This window comes from Puntigrus tetrazona, chromosome 17, assembly GCF_018831695.1.
Source record: "Puntigrus tetrazona isolate hp1 chromosome 17, ASM1883169v1, whole genome shotgun sequence".
In the NCBI taxonomy this organism is placed as follows: Eukaryota; Metazoa; Chordata; class Actinopteri; order Cypriniformes; family Cyprinidae; genus Puntigrus; species Puntigrus tetrazona.
The window spans coordinates 20,035,036-20,057,153 of NC_056715.1; the positions used below are offsets into that span (position 1 = coordinate 20,035,036).

Genomic DNA, 22,118 nt, shown 5'->3' on the forward strand with positions numbered 1-22,118 from the left:
GAAGCAAAACACAAATGGCAAATGCCTTTGCTGCTTATCCTTTTTGTCTTTGTAAAGTAAAGACTTATTTTCTGACACCACGACCTGGCCTGGCCAAGCATTACCACAACCCCAGACCTCTGTTTAAAACCTATTACAGCCACTGTCATATTTACACACAAACAAGCTAAAGACACCTTGCCTTAATATCTGCCATCCAGTATTCAGCCTTTTCTGGGTGATCTAAGGCCACCTTAGGAAAGGTCAGCTGCCTGCTGGTGCATCATTTGCGTACTCTATTGTTACGTGAGCGGTTGAAGAACGCGAAAGGTTCTTTATGAATGTTGTGTTTGTGTTTCAGTACCCCAACCTGCACATCATTGGGAATCTGCCCTTTGGTGTGTCGACTCCTCTCATTATAAAGTGGCTGGAGCAGATATCGAACAGAACTGGGTGCTTTACGTTTGGACGGACAAGGCTTACGCTGACCTTCCAAAAAGAGGTGGCTGAAGTAAGTTGAACAATATCCCTGGTATATTTCATTTGCAATAATTTGTTTTAAAGTTGTTATGGGCAGTGAAAGGTTCGTAGTTTGGTTGCAAGGTCAAAAAACTTTTTACCTTAAAACACTTACAGATCATTAAGCGTTCTTTGCATGTGGTATGAATGCATGTAGAATAAATATAATATGCATGTACTGCATTCATCATGTTGTAATTGACATGTGACCTAACAGTGACAGATTCATTGCCATTTCCGTGGCCTGATAAGATAATAAAGTGTTAAATGGATGTGCACTTTAGATTATTGCCAGAAGTAGCCTAGTAGGTCATCCAGTTACTTTTTTCTCTTTTCATGAATACTGCTCTTTGGGCTTTTGGGCTGTTTTGTTTGTTTGCTTGTTTGTTTTTTGCCTTTTATAGTTAGGAAGTATGTATATTTTGATAAAACAACAGGCTGGAACATGTTAGCAACAAGCTATAACCTTATACACTTGTGGTAATGTAATAAAAAATGCTAGCATTGTCTAGACAATCCCTAGCTGAGTGAATACCACAACAAAGCCTATTCATTGTTTGGAAGTTTCTTTTGGTCCTTTATAAAGGCCTGCAAACCAGAGTTAACAGGACGTCAATTTCAAATATGAATTTCGTCAAATATTTGATGTTGCACACTATGCAAGAAAATATGTTTTATATGAACAGCAACTGTAATAAGATCTTACAATTAAATTTACAGGAAATATGTTATTAGATTAAGTGAGTGAGTATAGGTTTTCAGATTTCATTGTGCTTTTTTCAGTTGTTATTTGTCTTTCAGCCTTAACTGTAGATAAACAAGCTATGTTCGGTTTATTTTTAGCATTTTTAGACGTTTTGGCACAATGTAGCAAATACAAAATATTGTGTGATGGTAGGTAACAAGTTAGAACTTTTCACGTTCCTTTTTACATCTAGAACAACATTAAACGTAAGTATTTGAGTGCATTATTTTAAAATTTAAAGAGATTGTCCTCTCTTTAATTGCTAGAGGTTAACAGCCAGCACAGGAAGCCGTCAACGCAGCCGCCTGTCTGTCATGGCTCAGTATCTCTGCACTGTCAAAAACTGTTTCACCATCCCAGGATGTGCCTTTGTTCCAAAACCTAAAGTAAGTCCCTTCTGCTGCCATTTATGTTTCTGTGTCTCTCTGTGTTTGACTGCTCATGTGGAAGGATGTGGGTGTTAGCTCATTAGAAGAGCACAGAGTCAATGTTGTCTTAGATATGGAATCAGAGATGGCGACGCTTACTGTGTAATGATGCCCACAGGGCATTTGGTGCGCCATTCTTTTGTACAGTAAAGGAAATAAGAGCCTTAGTCTCGCTGTTTTACTCCACTGGATTTTTTGAGTTTTAGGGAATGCCAAGGGTTTGTAGATAAGAGGTCCTATAAAAGAAAGTACCTTTATGCACAAAGTTCCTTGTCTGTAAATATTTTATCCAGCCAGAGTGCTTTGGAATGAAGAAGAGAAGAAAGGAAAGTGGGACGAATTGCTCATTCTCTTGGATTAAATGGCACGGATGATTATTTCATTGCATACCAAGGCTTTTACACAACTGATGAAAGAAGTATGCTGCTTCATGAGGTTTCTCACAAGAACTTACTGAAACATCTCGAGATATAAATTGTACAAGAGTGATGATGCACTGTAGACACACTCCTGAGAAAAAGCTTAATTGTACTCTTTGAAAAAACATAGGCTAACACTTCTAAGATATCTGAGGGCTGAGTGCTGATAGGATGTTTCTCCATCCACCGAATTCCTTCCATTTTTAAGAAAATCTTTTTCTTTTTTTTTTCAAACACTGTGGTATTGGAGGACAAATCAATTTTCTTTGGTTGACTGAAATTCAATGAGGGAATTCACCTTTAGACCTATTTGTATGCTATTTAGTTATCGCTCGTGTTTGTCTTCAGGTGTCTGATGTCAGGAAGACGTTAATCTTGTGGAAAGGCAAAATAATAATCAGTGTTAAATGAAAAATAACCGCTTATCTTTGAGTAGGACTTAACATGCAGTTAGCGTTTTAGTGACTAATGAAGTGGCTCGCGGCTTCTTTGTGTTGCTCTGCTCTCGGTTTGTGCTGTGGTGGTTTTGAATGACATCAAATTGTGTGACTTGTTCAGATCTAAAAAGGTCTTAATTTTTTATATATAATAATAACAAATAATAATAAAATTGAATTGGCCAAACAGACTGAAGAAAAAGTCACATGCCGTATCTTTGCCATTGGGCCAGTGATCAACCACCATGTGCACGACTATCTCGTAATTAAAAAAAAATGTCGAAATCTAGTTTACACTGGCCATAGGGACAGATAAATGTATGTGTTCTCCTCATGCTTGCATTAAAGAAGTGAATTCTTTTTGATTTTAGTTAAAGCATTTATTACTGCAAATTTGCCTTTGCCAGTTTATTTGCTTCACAGATCTGTGGTGGTGTGGATGCCATCTGTGTTGAAGAGGCTTACCCTAGAGAGGACTGCTCACGTCTTTTGAAATCAGCATTAGTTTGTGTGTGTGTGTGTGTGTGTATTGGCTGTGGAGTCTGCATACTACCTTAAATGTCAACCTGGTATCAAAAGGATGTAGTTTTTCCGGGATTAACAATAAGAATGGTCTAGGTTTTAGGCAAGTTCATGGATCAGCATCTTGCCCTTTTGCATTTGATTCAGCAGTGTCTCAGCAAATCTTAAATTTGTTCATGTACAGCCATATTTATGCCTTGCAAATTCTACTGATTTGTCAGATTGATAACGATCAGTAAGCGGCTAACTTACAAAATGTTCATTGTAAATATGGTCGTTTTATATAACGTTTTATATATAAAAATTGACTGTTTGTAATTCCAGTTAGAGGTGTCTGTAGCATAAAGCCAGTTCATCTGGCTAGGCGGGAAAGAGATTAGATTAGTTTGCACCAATCAAATTAGGGACTGATGAAATCACTCTTGGTCACACTAGGTTCTCTTGATGCACATGAAATATCATTTAAACTAAAATAATTGGAATAAAAATAATCAACACTAAAAGCATTTTTAGTGTCTTTTTGTCTGTCTATCTATTTGTTTAATTATACCTTAGTTTATTATATTTTAGCAATTAATATTATGCTCAGTTTAATTTTAAGTATAGAGTCATGTGGAAAAGTTAGGACTGAATTCCATGGTTTCCATATCAGGACATAATAAAAACATTTTCGCAGTTCTAAAAATTTTGAAAATAAAACTTCACATGAACAACAACATATCACACGTTGCACCATTTCATTATTTATTTAACAAAAAAAGGCCAAAATGGAAAAGCCATGTGTGACAAAGTTCACCCAGTGGTAACATAGGACTTAAGAGTAAACCGCAGTTAAGCTATTATTAATCTAACAGCTTTGATTAATCATCAGCAAGTAAGTTTTAGCAGTTTGCTGGTCTGGACCGTTCAGGTGTGTGTTAACACAATGACAAGGAGGTAAGACACCAGCAATGACCTTAGAGAAGCAATTGTTGCTGCTATTAATCTGAGAAGACTAATATGGCCAGTCCATCATTTTACAGTGAGGTAGATTATCCACAAGTGGAAGACATTCAAAACACCAGCCTTGCCAGGAGTGTACATCCCAGCAGATTCACCTCAAGATCAGACTGTAACGCTCAGAGAAATGGCAGACAACCCAAGAACTTCATCCCAACAGGCCTCAGTTAACATTGATAAAGTTCAAGACAAGTACACTGCAGCGTGGTTTAGGTTTGCAAAGTTGCATTTGACATGTTACAAAGAAGAGTGGGTTCAAGTTATTGCTGCTAAAAGTGGAACTACAGGTAATTAATCCATAGGGTGTTCTAACTTTGTCATTTATAGCTTTTCCATTTTTTATTTATTTTGTTAAATAAATGATGACACGGTGTGATATGTCATCTGATGTAGTTTACCTGAGGTTCTATTTTTCAAATTTTAAGAACTGACAAGAACCAGATAATTTTTTATTATATCCTGATAATATTATCCTGACAAAACCATGGAATTCAATAGGGTGTCCTAACTATGTACATGGGTCAAAGACGAAAAAGGGTTTAAGCAAAAATACAATAAGTATAATACTGTTAAGTTAAATTTCAGTTGTTTTTCCCCAACAAAAGAAAAAGTTTTCTGTTTAATTGCAAAGAATAAATGATACATTTTCCCTGATTTACAAAAAAGCATCCGCCAAAATGTCATTCAGTGTTTTCACAGTTCACAGTTTTGTCAGACATATTTACAACAAAAATCAATTTATGACATATTAAAAGGCTAATTACTTTCACCTCGAATACTAATTGTAATTTTACATTCTCAGAATTTGCCACTATCATACACATTAGGTACACCTTACGAGTACCAGGTTGGACCCCCTTTTACCTTCAGAACTGCCTTAATCCTTTTGAACAAGGCACTGGAAACATTCCTCAGAACATTTTGGTCCATATCGACATGATAACATCACGCAGTTGCTGCAGATTTGTCGGCTGCACATCCATGATGCGAATCTCCCCTTCCACCACATCCCAAAGATCTACTGGATTGAGATCTGGTGACTGTGGAGGCCATTTGAGTACAGTGAACTCATTGTCATGTTCAAGAAACAAGTCTGAGATGATTTGCGCTTTATGACATGGCGCGTTGATGGGTACACTGTGGTCATAAATGGATGGCGTTAACACGATGCTCAGTTGGTACTATTGGGCCCCAAAGTGTGCCAAGAACATCATTGCTCTTGGCACACCACACCATTACACCACCACCAGCCTGAACCGTTGATACAAGGCAACGTTTTCCAATCTTCTGTTGTCTAATTTTTTGGTGAGCCTGTGCGAATTGTACCCTCAGTTTCCTGTTCTTAGCTGACAGGAGTGGCACCCGGTCTTCTGCTGAGGTGGTAGCCAATCCGCCTCAAGGTTTGGCGTGTTGTGCATTCAGAGATGCTCTTCTGCATACCTCGGTTGTAACGAGTGGTTATTTGAGTTACTGTTGCCTTTCTGTCAGCTCTGAACCAGCCTGGCCATTCTCCTCTGACCTCTGGCATCAACAAGACATTTGCGCCCACAGAACTGCCGCTCACTGGATATTTTCTCTTTTCGGACCGTTCTCTGTAAACCCTAGAGATGGTGCGTGAAAATCCCAGTAAATCAGCAGTTTCTGAAATACTCAGACCAGCACGTCTGGCACCAACAACCATGCCACGTTCAAAGTCACTTAAATCACCTTTCTTTCCCATTCTGATTTACGGTTTGAACTGCAGAAGATCGTCTTGACCATGTTTACATGCCTGAATGTATTGAGTTGCTGCCATGTGATTGGCTGATTATAAATTTGTGTTAACGAGCAGTTGGACAGGTGTACCTAATAATAAAGTGCAGGTAAAGGTGACCATTTGTCAGCAAGAATGTTTTACTAATTAAAACATAAAATATAATATCGCTCCCTCATTCTTCTATATATTTTAATATGTACAAGACAGAATAAGCTTATTGTTTGAATTTTTACATAAATACTGTTACACTGAATGACAATGTTGGTTTCAAACCAATTCCAACATTTTATTCTTCAAAAACGTATCTAAAACCTTAACCTAGTAGAGACTTTACTTACATTTAATGTGCTTTATGGACATAAAATTATTTAAATTAAATAAAAAAAAAGGAGTGTATTTATTATATATATATATATATATATATATATATATATATATATATATATATATATATATATATATATATATATATATATATATATGAAAATAAAGCTTATTTTGCATGTGATTAACCATATGACAGCATTTGTTTTAAAGTTAATTTGTAACCATGTGAGTCTAATTGGGTTGGTCTGGTTTTGTAACCAATCATGTAACTCTAAGTTTGTTTCATCTAACTTCATGGTACAGGACCTGTAGTCATACTTAAATTTTTAAATAAAATGCTTTTTTTTTTTTTTGAGTGTAGTTTTACCTGTATCTACGTCATCCAAAACACAGTACCAGTAAAACTATATGAAATAAGTCTGTGTGAATTGGTCCAGAGATCACAGCACACGAACACTGTGCAAAGTTAATAGGATTTATCGAAGGTTTAGAGAGAAGATGCGTCTGGGAGTAAGTTGCCACACATGCTGTATAATACACAGCCTCCTGTTATGCTCTTGTCAAATTAACTGGATTAGAGAACTGAATATTGTGCAGCTGGTAATTAGCAGTAGCTCATTCACTGTATTTAGAGAAGAGTCCTGAATTGCTCTGCACTACATTCACACTATGGCTTGAATTATTAGATTTGCCACGTTTCATTTCCCTGCAGAACCCCTCTGTAAGGTCAGAGAGAATTAGCCGCAGCATTTCAGAACAGGATGGAGTTGTTCTATTTATAATCAGAGCATTAGCTGATATTGGCATGCCACTAGGGCTGTGTCATACTTAAATTTTTTTTTTTTTTTTTTTTTTTTTTTTAATGTGGCTTTTTTTATGTCTGGCAGTCTTGTGTGGACGCTGCGAGGCACCTTGTTCTGTCACATTGAGTGACTATGGTTGTCCTTGAAGGCTTGTGTCCACGGTGATTGGTTGTGCATTGCATGTCCTCAGGCCCTCGCTGCACTCGCTGGTCTCCTCTGTCACGGATCTCACTTGACACCCCACCAGGTGCATCACAAGGCTTTAACCCCAGCACTTGCCCACGCAGTACTGCCCACGCAGTACTGCTACAGTAAATGTTAAATTATGACACGTTTAAACTAAAGTTCTGATTTCTAGCATGCATGTCTTATTCAGCTGCAATACTTGAGTCATCGCCCACACCGTGTCTGCTGTTAGACAGGACAATTGCATTCCTTGGAATGACTGAATGAATAATTATAATGTCTTGATCATCAGATGCAAAAGTGGTTCAGTAGCGAAGCCCCCACGCGTTTCACGAGCTGCCGTCCCTTGAGCTGATGCGTGTACGGAGGCAGACATGGAGCCAGCTGCTACTGCAGTGTCCTTCCCACACACAGAGGATAGAAAGTGTGAGTATGAGGGAGACAGCTTGAGGATGAGCTCACGACAGAGATTGATCTGTAGAGAGAGTGAAGCGTACCTCAAGCAGATGTTTGTCTGGATATTAAGAGTAATGGAGGCAATGGCACCTCCGTCCCTCTGCGATCTCTGAGGAGACGATCCTACACAGCTACACATGTGGGTGGATGACATCCGAGCAAGAAAACGTGGAAAAAGGCATAAAGAAATAGTTTTGAATCCTTTGAGGATTTGTAGTATATGATAACTGCAGTTGTGTTTTTAACTACATTTTTTTTTTTTTTTTTTTGTAATTCAGTTAATTGGTGAAAGGTGTAGGAGCTTTGCTAAAACCATTATCCCATTTCAGTTCTTTTATAACAAGTTTATCCTATCAAATATTCCCATTACTTAAATTTGATCACAGATATATTTCAGCTATCATTTTGAATGTTTCAGCAAATGGTTGTGGGTCACACACAATGTTATTAAAAATATCCAGATATATTCCAGTAGAGACTTGCTGTTCTGCAACAGCAGTATTCTGGCATTATTTTCTCATTTCTTAAAATAAGAGGGAGAGAGAAAAAAACCTGAAAAGCTATTTTGAAATGATATCCTGGACATAAAAAGGTGTAATTTCAACTACATAGCAAGGCCAGTCGCTTTTTATGTCCATTTTAAGGATCATTAAACTCTTTTCTCCATTGACTGTAGCACCATGGGACCATCACGAAAAATGAAACCTCATAGAGTGAATAATGGGGTCAAATTTGGTATAAGTAGTGCTCCATTTTAATAAATGGGGTCAAATGAGGTATCAGGAGTAAAAGAAGGTTATTTCAATGTCATAGAAAGCCCACAGCCAATATATTTGGATTACATATCTAAAAATATCCCATTTTAATATGAATGCTTTGTATTTTGACCAAAGCTGTTCAGTTTTCAATGAAGATATTTAAGAGATCTGGCAAATGTTTTTAAATCAACTGTAAGATTTGATTATTAACTGCTGTTATGCAGTCTATTACAACAGCATTATTTTATGTTGGGCTCCTCCCACATATTTACTTATAATAATTATTCTCCTCTGTGTGTGATGCTTAAATGCACAAAGTATTTAAATTTAATGACAAAATACAGTAAAACCGTCACGAAAGAAGCGTAGTATTTACTTTTAAACACAAAATTTCGCTCTGAAATCGCTAGTAAATTTCACAAATTCGAGTAACACAAGTTAATTGACTGAAATAGTATTTTTCTAAAACATACTCCAGTAATCTTTTATTTACACATTTAAAAGCAAAAGAAAAATAGTTTTCGTGCAGGCTGTTTTATCTTGGCATTCTATACTGCCTGTCTCAGCAGTTCACAATGCACCAAACAAGAGCAGTATCATCATTTCATTGTGCTCACGGTACTGAGTGTGTACAGACCCAGAAGTGTTTCCAGAAGGGCAAGGTCAACTACAGTGTCTGACAATCATCTTCCATGCTGCTCATATTACAAAAATAACACACTGCCTCTAAAAGCAAATCATAATAATAATAATAGTAATGCTTGCAGTGAGGGTGCTAGTACTAACTGATCGATGGTCGCTGGTGTTACTGAAATGCTTTACCTTGCATGAAGACATGTAATCGTTATTTTGCCTTTGTGTGATGTAATGCAGTAGCTGGGGGTTCTTCTCATCACTATGTACAACATGTATTAAACCATATTAAGATGACCTAAAAAATTCACCTACAGGACCAAGCCTGCAGTGTTTAATGGTCTGTGGCACTATGATCAGTGCATACATCAAATCATAATGGATAGTAAATCATTTAAGCATTTTATATAAAACAGCCACATCTGCTACTAGTAGTAATAGTGTAATTCATATGTACTACTATGGTGTATGCAAATGTGCTTTGTCATTTAAATGCATCATCCTTGAATGAAGAAATTGGGTAAACACCTCTTATAATGACCTCTTTCAGTGGTCTTCTAGGACACGAATGAATGAAAGATTTTATTTTTCCATTTTTAATGTTAACTAAAAATACAGTAAATGGAACTGTAGCTGTGTTTTCAATTCAGATTTTTGCCATTTGTTCCTCAAATGAACAATACAGCACAAATGAATTAAAATAAGACTTAAGTTGTTTTTAAGAACATACTGCTTACACCAATTTTTATTAATAAAAATATAACTACTTGCACAAGCACACTGAGAGAACAGTACAGAAATATTTGAACATTATCCTCTGCAAAATTAAGAAGGTGCAGAAGCATCCACCAAAATATCAGCTGCATTTATCCAGTGAGAAATAATTAAATTGGCCACTGAACAAAAATGAGGGCCTGTTTGTTTCGTCTGGGTCATATGAAACTTTTTCTTTCTATAGCGTGCTAATAAACAAGCTGCACCATAACAATATATCAATAGTTTGCTTTTATAATTACAAAACCTCTTCTGGCAATACTATCTACAGGTAATCATCTTCGTATCAGTGCATCTTTTACCACGTTGAGCTAACAAAAAAAATAAATTGCTTTCAATTGAGGTTACACAATTAAAGGTGTAAATGTTTGTCTTCTTATAAAGAAGATTCGCTGTGAACATGCTTGGGTGTCGAACAGTGATCTCTGTAAATTAATAACGATATATATGCAATCTTTGCAGAGCTTTGATGAATATGAAATCCCAAAGCGCAATTTAGAGTCATCTCTGCCCTTTCAAGCCTACCTAGAACTGCCTGTGATCCTAGAATCATTGTGCTTTGGAATTCAAGAATAGTTTACGTTTTAGTTGACAATGTTCGATTTATAACATTTATAAATCATCTCTCAGTACAGATGACAGTCTTTCGAAAACTTTAAATCATCTTGCATTTGGCAAACAGAACAGTACACCTGTACATACATTTGCAAAGTAGTCATGAGTTTGGCACATTCACAATTGTAACATTTCAGTGCATCGTTACTTTTGGAGGGTAGGAGGAGTGCTTATTGCATTCGGTAATGGTGCACGGGCAGTCGTTAATGTCCAGAGTTGGCATGGTCTGCTGAGGAGTGCGTAATCTGCCCTAGAGGGGCAGCGCAAAACCCGGCTGTGCCCACGCAGCATGCCCGCCGCCGCCTGCAGGGGCGAGCTGGGCCAACCATCTGCTCGCTTGTGGGAATCTGCTTGAGAGGAAGAATGCGCTGTGCTATCCATCACTGCCAAAGCTCTTTTTTGCCAGAGCAGAACAACACTGAAATTGCATTCCTCCCTTCAGCAGCACAGAAACGCATGGCTGCATCCAAGCACAACACACACTTAGTCGACTCTTGGCAGAAGTTTTATATGCAGGAGAGGGGGCATGCTTATGAGGGGGTGTTTGTGTGTACATGCATTGGCAAATTTGCACATGACATGCAGCTGTTCTGGCTGTCAGAGGCAACATCAATAAGCGCTCCGGGATGAAGAGTACTGAGGAGGTAGAAAATGAAGTTTCTTCTACTTTAATAAATAGTAAAACCTTTATGGCCAGTATTTGTGACATGTTGTCTGTTTAACAGAAACAGAAAGTCCATGTTTCCTAAGACATTTAGGAAACATGTTACATCTTTATGCTGTAGCCAGTAATTCTACTCTGAAATGTGCGTTTTGGGCCGATTCCCGGACGAAAATTGCAGTACCCATTACATACTGCACCTTTAATTCATTTAAAATTGCATCATTGCAATGCATTTAAAGGGACTTGAAAAAAGTATCCATTTTGCCATCATTTATTGGTTTGAAACTTGTGTGAACTCAAAAGAAAATGTTTTAAAGAATGTTGATAACCAAGTTCAAACGCATACCATCTTGGAACAACTTGAGGGTGAGTAAATGATGACAAAGTGTTAACCATCCTGTGGGTGAAGCACCATAAATAACACTTTAAATGTTTAACTTTCCCTTTTTCTCACAATCGACAGAGTGCCACAGATGGATGGCCATGAATAACCTGAAATATTCCTTTAAGATGACATAAGAAGCCCACTGTAGGTGACAATCTGTCAGCAGACACACTGCTTGATGCATTTCTAGATGAATGTGGCTGCTTATTCAAATTGGGAAAAAAGGAAAGTCATTTGGCAAAGAACCACTTCCTGTGAGAGTGGACCCAAACAGATTGCAACCTTATCAGGTGCCACATGCCTCCATAAAAACGCTGCCAGTTACTGAAACTCAATCTCGTCTCTGTTGATGTTATGTCTGTTTAACACGTACATTGTCTGCTGATCGTATTCTCAAGCTCGGAGGTGGTCAGCAGGGTATGGACCCTCCCATCTGAGAGCAGAGGCTGGGTCTCTAGACACCGATCCTCTGCTGTTAGCTGGAGTGATTTATGACAGTCTCCAGCTTGTCGCAGACAGGACCACCCTCCTCTGAGTGTGCAGAGAGACACGACCCTAGACAATACACGTATTTGGGTGTAGAATCCCGTTTCCATGGCAGTGAGTGTAGCAGCACGAGTAAAAAGCACACATGCAGCATGATGAGTGTGTGCACGAAAGAGCAAAATGTTTGGGGCAAGATGCGAAAAGTGTTGAACAGCAGAACGTTACACCATCCATTTGACGTAAGAAGGGGCAGTGTCCTCTCAGCCTCGATATGGATTTCCCATACATGCCTGACCCAGCGACCCCTGTACACTCTCTCCTCCTACTTCTCTCCAAACAGTTTCAGCGGTTTATGTACTACAGCTCTTTAGGCACAGGCTATATGGCTACAATTCAGTCTACATCAGGCATTCCACTGCATTATGCACAGGCTCCAGAAAGCATGCTTAGGCAGAATATCAATCATCCTATCAGCTACCAAAATAAGACAAGAGATTTCATTAACACAACCATTACTCAAACAGAAAGCAAAGCAAAGAATCTCCCAAACAAGGGCTCTCCCATACTGTTGCCTCTTAGAGACATATTGCCATCTTACTTAAACAGAGGTTACCAAACGATTGTTAGCAGCTAAACGATTGCTTCTGAGTTCAGATCTTTGGGAAGGGGGGTAGGATTTAAAGTAGCAGAAACATTCCCTCGTTGCTAATCCGGTCCCAGAGGAACACTTTAATACGATTTACTAGGATGCTGGATATGTGCATTTATATATCGCCTTGCTCAGTCTTGCTGCCACTCGCTCCTCAGTATTCACGATCCATCTGTTCGTAGACGTCGCTTAGGGGAATACTTCCACCGTTTTGTGCTTGCTGATCTTAAAAAGAGAAGAGACGACAAACGATAAGGGAAATGCTTCAAAGTTGCAGTCCCTCTCGCCCTTTCGTGTTGTAATCACGAGAGCCTAGAGGTCGAGTGGCAGTGCATTGCACTCGTCTCGGTCCCCTATACATAGTCCTGCAGGCTGTAGCCAGTCTTGTTGTCCAGCGGGGAGAGAGAGCAGTACTGGTGCTGGAGCTGGTCCTGTTGCTGTTGCTGCTGGAGCAATTGCTGCTGCTGCTGCAAGAGGAGTTTGTCCGGAGGCAGAAGTATCAAATCCTGGGGGCCGTGTCTCTTCCCCGAGCAGGACAGACAGAAAATGGATCCGCCCACGAAAAGGAAACCAGACGAGACGAAGGCTACGTAGACGGCGCCGCCCGGCTCGAACTTGTTGCTTTCTGGCACATTTGCGTCCAGGAAACTGACAATAACCTCGTTTGTGTACCAGGAGGCAGGAACAAGGCAGAGAAAGCCAGAGGCCAGAAAGCAAGTGCCGGCCATGCCATGGCGTGACGCTTAGCGCGCCGTCCCCGCCCCAGCGAGTGCACTAAACCCAGAGAGGCCAAACACAATCCCAGCGCTGCCAGCACGCAGGAGAGCACCATAGTGGTGCGTGCCGTCTGGAGGTACGCGGGCAGAGCCAGCACGGAGTACTTCAGCGTACAGCTGAACATGCCAGTGCTGTACCAGGTGCAGTCCATCCACAGCCCCTGCATCTGCGAGATGGCAGTGATGATGTTAGAGCCAACGTCCGCGCTAACCTTCCAGTTGGGCAGCAGCGTGGCCACCGTGGCACCTAGGATGCCTAGCAATGCCAGCACGGCGGCGAAGATCTGCGTGCCCGTGGGCGCCATCCTGCGCGTTCCTGAACTCGGCCAACATTCACACGAGCTTGCCTCGTCCCTCTCCTTCGGCTGCAACTGCGACGGCAGAGACTCCTCAGCACCGCCGCCTGCCTGAGGAAATAAGTGAGAGAATTAAACGAGTGTCCTCCTCCTCCCCCAGCGCGCTGGGAACAAAGAGAAGTGTGCACACAGGATGATGAGGAAGCAGGTTCCTAACTGTGCTTTTACTGCTGCCTTGCCTCCTACCCACAGCTCTGCTGGAGAACTGAGTTCTTAGCGCACGCATTGTTGCCATGTCTGATATCTGGAGTCAGATTCCGTTTTCCGTACGGCCAGGTAAAGGAAATAAAGTATCGTTTCAGACGCACGAGCGCACAACTTGTCAGCACGTTTTCTTCCCCCCCCTAGTTTTTACCAGTGACAGAAATCTTTTAGGTTATGACTCATAGTGGAGGCTGAACGGTTTGTTTGTAATACGGAGCGGAATGCAGAAATCCTGTCCTTACCTCGGCTGGTGCAGAGCGAGCTATGACGCGTCAGGTTTCCGAGCACACACACACACACACACGTACGTACACACGCTGCTAAATACATAAACGCAGTATAAACGCCCGTAGTTGTGTCGTTGGCGATCCGTTCATGTTATCCGTGTCTTCAGCTGCAGCAGCGGTATATTAGAGGACATCGGTGATGGAGCGACGATGCTGTTTTCAAAGCTGCACGAATGATGCTCTACGTCACGCAGCAGCGATCTCTCAACTTCACGCGCATGAAAGTCTGTGTTGTTTGCTCCGTATGCTTTCACAGCGATTTAAGACCCGTCTATGATCTAATGTCCTTGCTTAGTTATTTGATTCGATTTAACGTCGATTTAGAATGATTTCATGTAATCCTTCATTTAATTCGTTTTGAAAGGTTTTTAATGCAGTTTTATCTGATTTAAGCTGCATTATATGACATGTTTTGGATTTGAAGTATGTTAATGTAACGAATAAATCATATTCTTATTGAACATCTTTGTTTGCCAGTCAAAAAGAAAGAAGAAATTATCCTTAAAAAGATTTGAAATATTATGAAATGGTTGCATTTATTAGAGGAGCAATACTTCTGTCATTTTGTTTATCAAATGTATTATATATTAAAAATAATAATAATAATAAAAATAAATTATATATATATATATATATATATATATATATATATATATATATATATATATATATATACACACACACACACAGTATATGTATATATATATATATATATATATATATATATATATAAAATTTAAACAAAGAAAAATTGGACTGTCCCATGGTGTGAAAAAAAAACTTAACACAAATAACATGAAAAAAAAATCATACTTAGTTTATCTTCATTGTTGTTGTTTTTTTGATAGGGTATTATTATTCATACATCAACTACCCATATGTGTGTTTGTGTGTGTGTGTGTGTGTGTATGTTTGTGTTAAGGCACATGCTATGTGAGTAGTGGCCTCATCCAGGCGGTCTAAGGCATGGCCCTTTCACCTGCTATTGAGGAGTTTCACTAAAGTGGCAATGCACCACTATCGCCCCTAATCATAATATGACTAGCCACTGAGCAGGAACATTCACTCTGCAGGAGGATGAACTCACAGCTGCTGCCCCTATAAACCCCTACACCCCCACCCCTGCCGTCCTCCATCCGTCCTCTCCTCGCTGCAGGGTGGGAGTGGCTATATGGCATTGGTTTAGAAATGACAAAGAGGGCAAAAGAAGGACGAAACTGAATCTATCTGTATGTCAGTCTGTCTGTAAAAAACGAAAAAATATCAAAATCAGAGCTGTAAGTCAAAATCAATACTTTTACGCAGGCGGAGCTACGTGTAGCCTTGTACTCTTATATCTCATAGTGAGATCTTAATTTGAATGCATTTGGGACTTTAGTGGGGTTTAAACATGTTGTCCTCACCTTATGCATTTTAAGTGCTGCTGCTGGGATTGCGCTTTAGCAAAAATGTATAAACAATGTGTAAGGGTTTGCCTATAGGGGATGTGTGTGTGTGAAGACTCAGAAAGCAATTATATGCATGGTGTCTTGATTTTATCACCTCTAGCTATCATGTGCAAAGGCTTGAGATGGACATCGAAATTGTCATTTCTTGAGAAACGGGATGGGGGTGTGTTTCTTTTTCCTGTTCATTTTTTTTATTGTTTAGGATGAGATCCATTTGTTATTCACAGTTGCTGATGGAGACATTTCATTACCCTGCTGTAGCTGTTTGCCTGTAATGCAGATGTCAAAATGGTCTTACTGCAACTGCTACAGAAATGGCTGTTTAAATTCATGATAATAAATGGAAATTACTCTCTGCTGTGCAAGAGGGAAGTGCATGGGTTTCCACACTACCTTGATTTATTGCCTCTGTGCTTTTTCTTGTGACTTTACTGTTCAATAAAATAGGAATACCTTGCATTCGTCAAGTTCTTAAACATAGGGCCAATGTTCATTTGGCCCTCTTATTTTCATCTCGCCTTGCGTCTTCAGGGAAGACTGTTTAGTAAAATAGGAATACCTTGCATTTGCCAGACATTGGGAGTCTGTATTGTCCCATATAGTAGGCTGGAGAGAGTCTCAATGAGAATCAATTCATATCAAAGCACATCAGTAGTTCCTTTGGTTCCCATCAATGCCTTGGGCTGTTCATAAAGCGTGGGATTTGAGCCATTCCTACAGTAAAAACAAGCCTCACTGGCTAAAGCCCTGTCAGCCCGGGCTGGTTAGATTCTCTTTTTCAGCTTCCTCATCTGAGGTGAAGTAAGAGCGGTTGTCTTTTGAAAGTGCTGTCATGATTAATGTATCCATACTCATTGTGGGACTATTTTCTCCTTTCCTTCACTGTATGCATTTCCAGCCGTGTACTCCGTTCTTTCACTGGCAGTTATGTAAAGGAAATAATGGTTACTCAGATAGCCCCGAGGGACTGCCACCTCGATTTGATCATTCTCCATTAGAAACGACAAATTAAAATTCACACCCTTTGTATTAAGGGAGCACTTGCACTCAGGTGTAAATGAGAAAGGGACCATATACAGTACAGCAGGGAACGAATGTAGTGTGTAGTGGTGCTGTATAGAGTTTTACTTGTAACGTGTGGAGGTTATTAATGACGGTTTTTGCAATATATGTATGTGTGTATATAGACCATTTGTGTACTGCCTTATTACCTTATTATTGAAATAACTTAAGGAAAGTGAGGGTATAATGTGTATATAACTCTATGCAGTTGCTTCTAAATCCTGAGCTGTAAAAATTGCTTAGTGTTTCTTTGTGACGAATCTACCTGGTCAAGATTTCAGACACCTTCGCAGAGGGAAAGGATGAGTGTCTCATTCTGAAAGCTGGGTAAATGACAGGTGGCCAAATTGATTTCTTGAATGTTGGTTCTCCTTCTGCATAGCTGAGGCGGATGAGTTGATGCTTTCTGAAAGCTCTCGTCACATCTTTCCTTCTCTGTCATCTCCAGTGTAGTGCTGTTTTGTAGCCCTAAACACCAGAAGGGCTCTTCAAAGCCTTGTATCCTGCTCGTAATTTATTTAAAATGAGTGGAAGAATCTAGACAAAGTCTAGAAAGCCAAGAGTCCTGCATGACTGCGACACAACCAGCTGGGTTTACATCGCAGTAAGGCATGCTGCTGAAATGCAGGACAAACCATTGGGCATTTTCTCTTCATCACCTCCGATCGGGTTATCTTTATCACACGACTCCATTCCGGGGGCATACCACCATCACATTTCTAGAATTTAATGCTGCGTATTACTACTATATTTCCCCTAGATGTTTAGCTTTTACTTAATCGATTAAGTCCAGAATCCACAATCTGGATTAATACAGATAAACAATTAGTTCTGCTGCAGGTCGGTAACTGGTTCTGGAGCTAGAAAAATAACGCCTCTCTCTACAATTACACGAGAGAAACGTTTTTTTGGTGAGCACAGCAGACGTCTGTGTCGATTTTGCATAATGAAAAGAAACACCGTCCTTTACTGCTTATCGGCAGACCAGGGAAGCATCCCCCACGTCATCACCAGACTCAGGTTAGAAGAACATTTAGGAAGCAACAGTGTAACAAGCGACTTACTATTCACATTTGAAGAGGCTTGTTTTGATGCTCCTTCAAACAGGTGTTACTGTAGCAACCGGAACTGGCTTGTCATCATGCAGCGTCACCCACCGCCTCCTCACAACCCTCTGCTTTTCTTCACTCGCATCCCTCTCTCGTGCTAGTTTCCATTCCGTTTCTCCCCCTCATTCGAGTGGGAGTAGCTTGTGAAAATGGTATCCAGGTCTGACTGTAACACTGTTGTCTGTGTGTGTGTGTGTGTGTGTGTGTTTTCATCTCGTCACCCCGCGGTGTGCGTAGGTGGATGTGGGGGTGGTGCACTTCACTCCGCTGGCTCAGCCCCAGATCCAGCAGCCCTTCAAGCTGGTCGAGAGGATTGTCAGGAACGCCTTCCAGTTCCGGAGGAAGTACTGCCACAGAGGGCTCGAGTAAGCATTCTGCATTCTGCACACTACTTTTCCTCTCTGTTTACCTCTGTTCTCCTGGATTTTAGTCAGGGTGGATACAGAGATACGAAGTACAGTACGCACAACTGGTGTTGAGCGTTCTCCAGCAAAACATTAAATACACACATTCAAATTATTGCACTCCCGCTCCTGAAAGGCCACCGTCCTTCATCATAATTAAACAGAACTGAAGCTGAAGCGAAAGCGTTCGGGGTTACTGGAAGCTTCCAGCCAGATGTGTTGGGGCTAGTTGAAGCGCAGTGCTACAGGAAGTTGCCCTTCAGGAGCTGGAATTTGGGAAGGAGCTTGACAATTAGTGTCACTGAAGTGAGGGAGAACATCTGTAATTTCACCAGCAACATGAACTGCACGTGTCGCTGCGTTTCTAGCTTGACAAGCGCTAAGCGAACATCCGCACAGACCATATAACGTCACTTCCATGCCTCTTCTCTAGTGTGGTACGTTAACTCATCGTGTCAGCGTGTGATGACTGTTTTTTTTCTTTGCTGCAGGATGCTGTTCCCAGAGTCTCAGCGTCAAGAACTGACGGAAGAGTTGCTGCGCAGTGCTGATGTGGATCCCACACTGCGGCCCACAGAGATCTCTATTTCTGAATTCAGGGCTTTAGCAGACGCCTACAGTAAGCTTTGCGAGGAGAACCAAGGCCTCATCGACTATGATTTCAGAGAAGAACTCAAACTCAAGCATCAGGCAAAGAGACAATTTGGCAACAAACGTAAAGTTCGGAATCTTCACAACTCGATAGAGGAAAATATTAAAGACAACCACTAATGCAGCAGTCTCCCTTTTCACGGTGACCGTTTAACCAGCAGGCATGTATTATTTTTTGCTCTTGAATGGATGTATGTAGAAGACTAGCCAGCAGTGAGGTAAATGAAGCATCAGCTGAAAAAAAAAACGCATTGAGTGTGACATTTAAGCATTCTGCGAGGGCGAAGAAAAGCTTTTAGAAAACGCAAGGGGATCAAAATAAAGTTATGGGAGATATGGTTTGAGAACACTGAATTATCACCATAAAGCTATTTTGTAGGTAGGAAGGAAGGAAAATTACGTTAATTAATATCAGTTCCTAGCCACCATCGCTGTATTGAACTGAGGAAGACAGGGTTTCCCAGAAAACCTGTCATATCATGAAACAGCTTTGGGGATGCTTTAATCATTTTACAGCTAGAGGCTGACAACCATCTGTCAGAGAAAAAAAAAAAGTTTGACATTGTTACCTAAATATAATTTGACTTTGATGAATAAATAATTTTTCCTAGACTTTTTAATGTGTGGTAATAGGATTTGAGTTCTTTGTGTCCCCGAGACATGTCTGTTATCTTCATATTGTTCAAATCCAGTGTTGAAAGCATGATTCAGTTGTCTGTCACTTAATGTGTGCATTTTATTTCCGTTTTTATTCAAAAAAGGTTTTTGTTTTGTCGTTGCAGAAAACAGGAAATCATTAGGACGAATATAATCCAGCAATATAATCAGACACCTTTTTATTACAGTTTTTGGCTGTGAAGTGTCAAAAGTATATAAACTCTTAAAATTAAGTTACAGTAATCCATGAAAAAAAAATACTATTTACACATTTGAACATACTAAAAAAGGACAACTGCAGGCTTTTAATTTAGAGATACATTTCCAGCATAGCACATTTAATCCTGATTTATTGTTTACAACCGACCATGTTTTTGTAACAAAAGTATAAGTTTGGATTCCTGTTAAAAAGAAATATAAAAAAAACTTGCTAATAAATAAAAGTTTATACAAAGCAAACCCATGACAAAAAAGAAGCAATGCTTAGAAGCAGCAAGAAGCATATGTAGTGTCCAAAACACAAGGCAAAATTAAAAACCTGACAATTCAGTTCTCAGTAGCCGGAGAGATCCTAGTATGTGTGTGTGGGAGAGCAGTCTGGTCTTAGTTTTGCATCAGGATGCCACGTAAAAGAGTGAAGGCAGGTAATTTTGTTCTCTGGAGCAAAACGGTTGCAATGTGGCCAGTTCAGCGAATTAGTGCTGTGGATCATGGAGAATCACGAAACACTTAACACCATTTCAAATGAATGTCTGTCAAACTGTGGTTCCACAAAAGGTGCGAATGAATTGTCTGGCCTCAGTTGCTTCCCTGAATTGGCTAATAACTTTAGAAAGCTGTATGGGATTAAGTCAAGCATGTAGGCTCTGAAACCATGTTCTGCTTTTTCTGTGATTGCTGGATGACTTTCACTATGAACTGGTCATGTTTTTGGCCTCCGCAGTGTTGTCATAGAAGAAGTCCTCATTGACAACAGAGGTCAGGCTCTGCACGCTGAACTCCTTCTCCAGTAGTGAGTTAAGGTCCACGTTATTCGCCATCGTCTCAGTCTGGCTGTCCAAAGAGTGGCTATGTCGACGCATATTCAGTAGGGGCCCCTGGCGCGTCTGAGACTGCTAGTGCCTCGGCCAGGTTTGCGCTTTACCGCGTTGAAGTGAGCTCGCTTTATAGAAGACTGTCTCTCCGGAGTGTCCACTTCCCCGCTCTCTGGAAGCACATGGGGAGCGGGTGCCTGGGAGGCCTCCTCGGTCAGCCGGAGCCTGCAGAACTGGGCCTCGATGGCACTGGGACAGTCTTTGAACTCGTTGGGCTCGTTGTCCTCGTCACTGATGATGTTGGACTCTCTGAGGCCGCTCCGCTGCGGGCGAGACGGAGGATCCAGGTGAGCGCTGGCACTGCTGGTGGTTCCGCTGCTCACGCTGGCTGTGTCCGAGTCTGGTAGAGACAGCCTCAGAGGATCGTTGTTGGGGCTGGAACTTTCATTTGAAGGCTGCTTGGAGAGCAAAAAGGGTCGAGAAGAACCTGTGGGGCACAACGCAGAACGCAGTCATGAATGTTGAGATTTTGTTTAGCCCGGTTTCACGGACAGGGCTTACACCAACCAACGATCAGTTAGAACATTTAATTGATTTTATTAAAAAAAACAAACTCGCATTGACTTAAAATACATCAGTGCCTCTATTTCGGTTGAAACAGCTAAAACGTTGTTCAGGACTAGGCTTAAGCCTTGTCTGTGAAACCGGGGGAAAGAATTGATAACTCCACATTTCATGTTAATAAGAGTTAAAAAGAAGATATCACAGTTTCATCAAGTTTTTTTTAAATGATCCATCCTCGAAACTCCTCTCAGCTTGCGCATCTTTTCAAAGTGAAAGTAGCCTTGTCACCTGACCTGAATATAGCACTCTGATTCGCGAAAGACTTATGGGCGCTTGGGATTAGGATTTATGGGCGCTTAAGGAGTGCTTGCTGGCTTTTGATACTTTTAAAGTTCATAATATCTGCTATTTTGACAAACACGTTTAGATTGAGCAACATGTGGAGAATAATGCACTGCAATCAGCTTTTTTTAAAGTGACATTTATAGGTTTTTGCAAATAAACTTCATATATCGTTGATGTCCAGTATCTCTGATGTAACACTGCATTGCGACACTTGACAGACACGATTTCTATTCTTAACTTGCTGCACAGCTACTCAAATCTCTCTGTCCTGGCACTTTTGAGGGAATTGATTGCCATGACCTTTGTTATATATTTTGAAAGGTTCTGACATTCAAAGCTTGTGATGTAGTTTTTTTTTTTTACCAATAAATTTGCCTTGGAAACTGCATCAACACATCCATGCTTCACAATGTTGGCCAGTTCAGACATAAGTAAATGGGAGGTCACACTGACCTAGCCTAGCAGAAGTTGGCAGAGTTTTTCGAAGAGGAGTTAGGCGCTTTTTACAGGTTCTCTCAGGCTGTTGCTCAAGTCTTTGCATGTTACGACGCAAGTTCTCTCGCAGGATGGAGCGAATCACCTTGATGATATTCACTTTGCATTCTGGGGTGCTGCGAATGAGAAAATGTAAAATGTTAAGCTCCTTATGGAATAAAATGAGATACTAAGTTGAAATGAACC

The 22,118-nt window shown here is 40.4% G+C and overlaps 2 protein-coding genes and 1 pseudogene across 2 annotated transcripts in view; 1 reads left to right on the forward strand and 2 right to left on the reverse strand.

Annotated features, from left to right (window-relative positions):
• The first annotated feature begins 316 nt into the window (after nucleotides 1-316).
• LOC122362031 (dimethyladenosine transferase 1, mitochondrial-like) lies at nucleotides 317-19,543 on the forward strand. Its single transcript, XM_043263276.1, has 4 exons — nucleotides 317-490; nucleotides 1,510-1,629; nucleotides 18,020-18,147; nucleotides 18,678-19,543. Exons 1-4 carry the CDS (start codon nucleotides 317-319, stop codon nucleotides 18,955-18,957), a joined length of 702 nt encoding a protein of 233 aa, XP_043119211.1. The 3' UTR covers nucleotides 18,958-19,543.
• On the reverse strand, nucleotides 11,265-13,621 carry LOC122362101 (annotated as a pseudogene).
• Nucleotides 19,544-20,059: 516 nt separating the features above from the next.
• Nucleotides 20,060-22,118, reverse strand: part of LOC122362099 (rho guanine nucleotide exchange factor TIAM2-like) — a 48,450-nt gene continuing 46,391 nt past the window's right edge. The window contains 3 exon segments of the mRNA XM_043263380.1: nucleotides 20,060-20,587; nucleotides 20,590-21,015; nucleotides 21,891-22,048. Of these exon segments, the coding sequence (XP_043119315.1) occupies nucleotides 20,406-20,587; nucleotides 20,590-21,015; nucleotides 21,891-22,048 (766 nt within the window). The 3' untranslated portion in view covers nucleotides 20,060-20,405.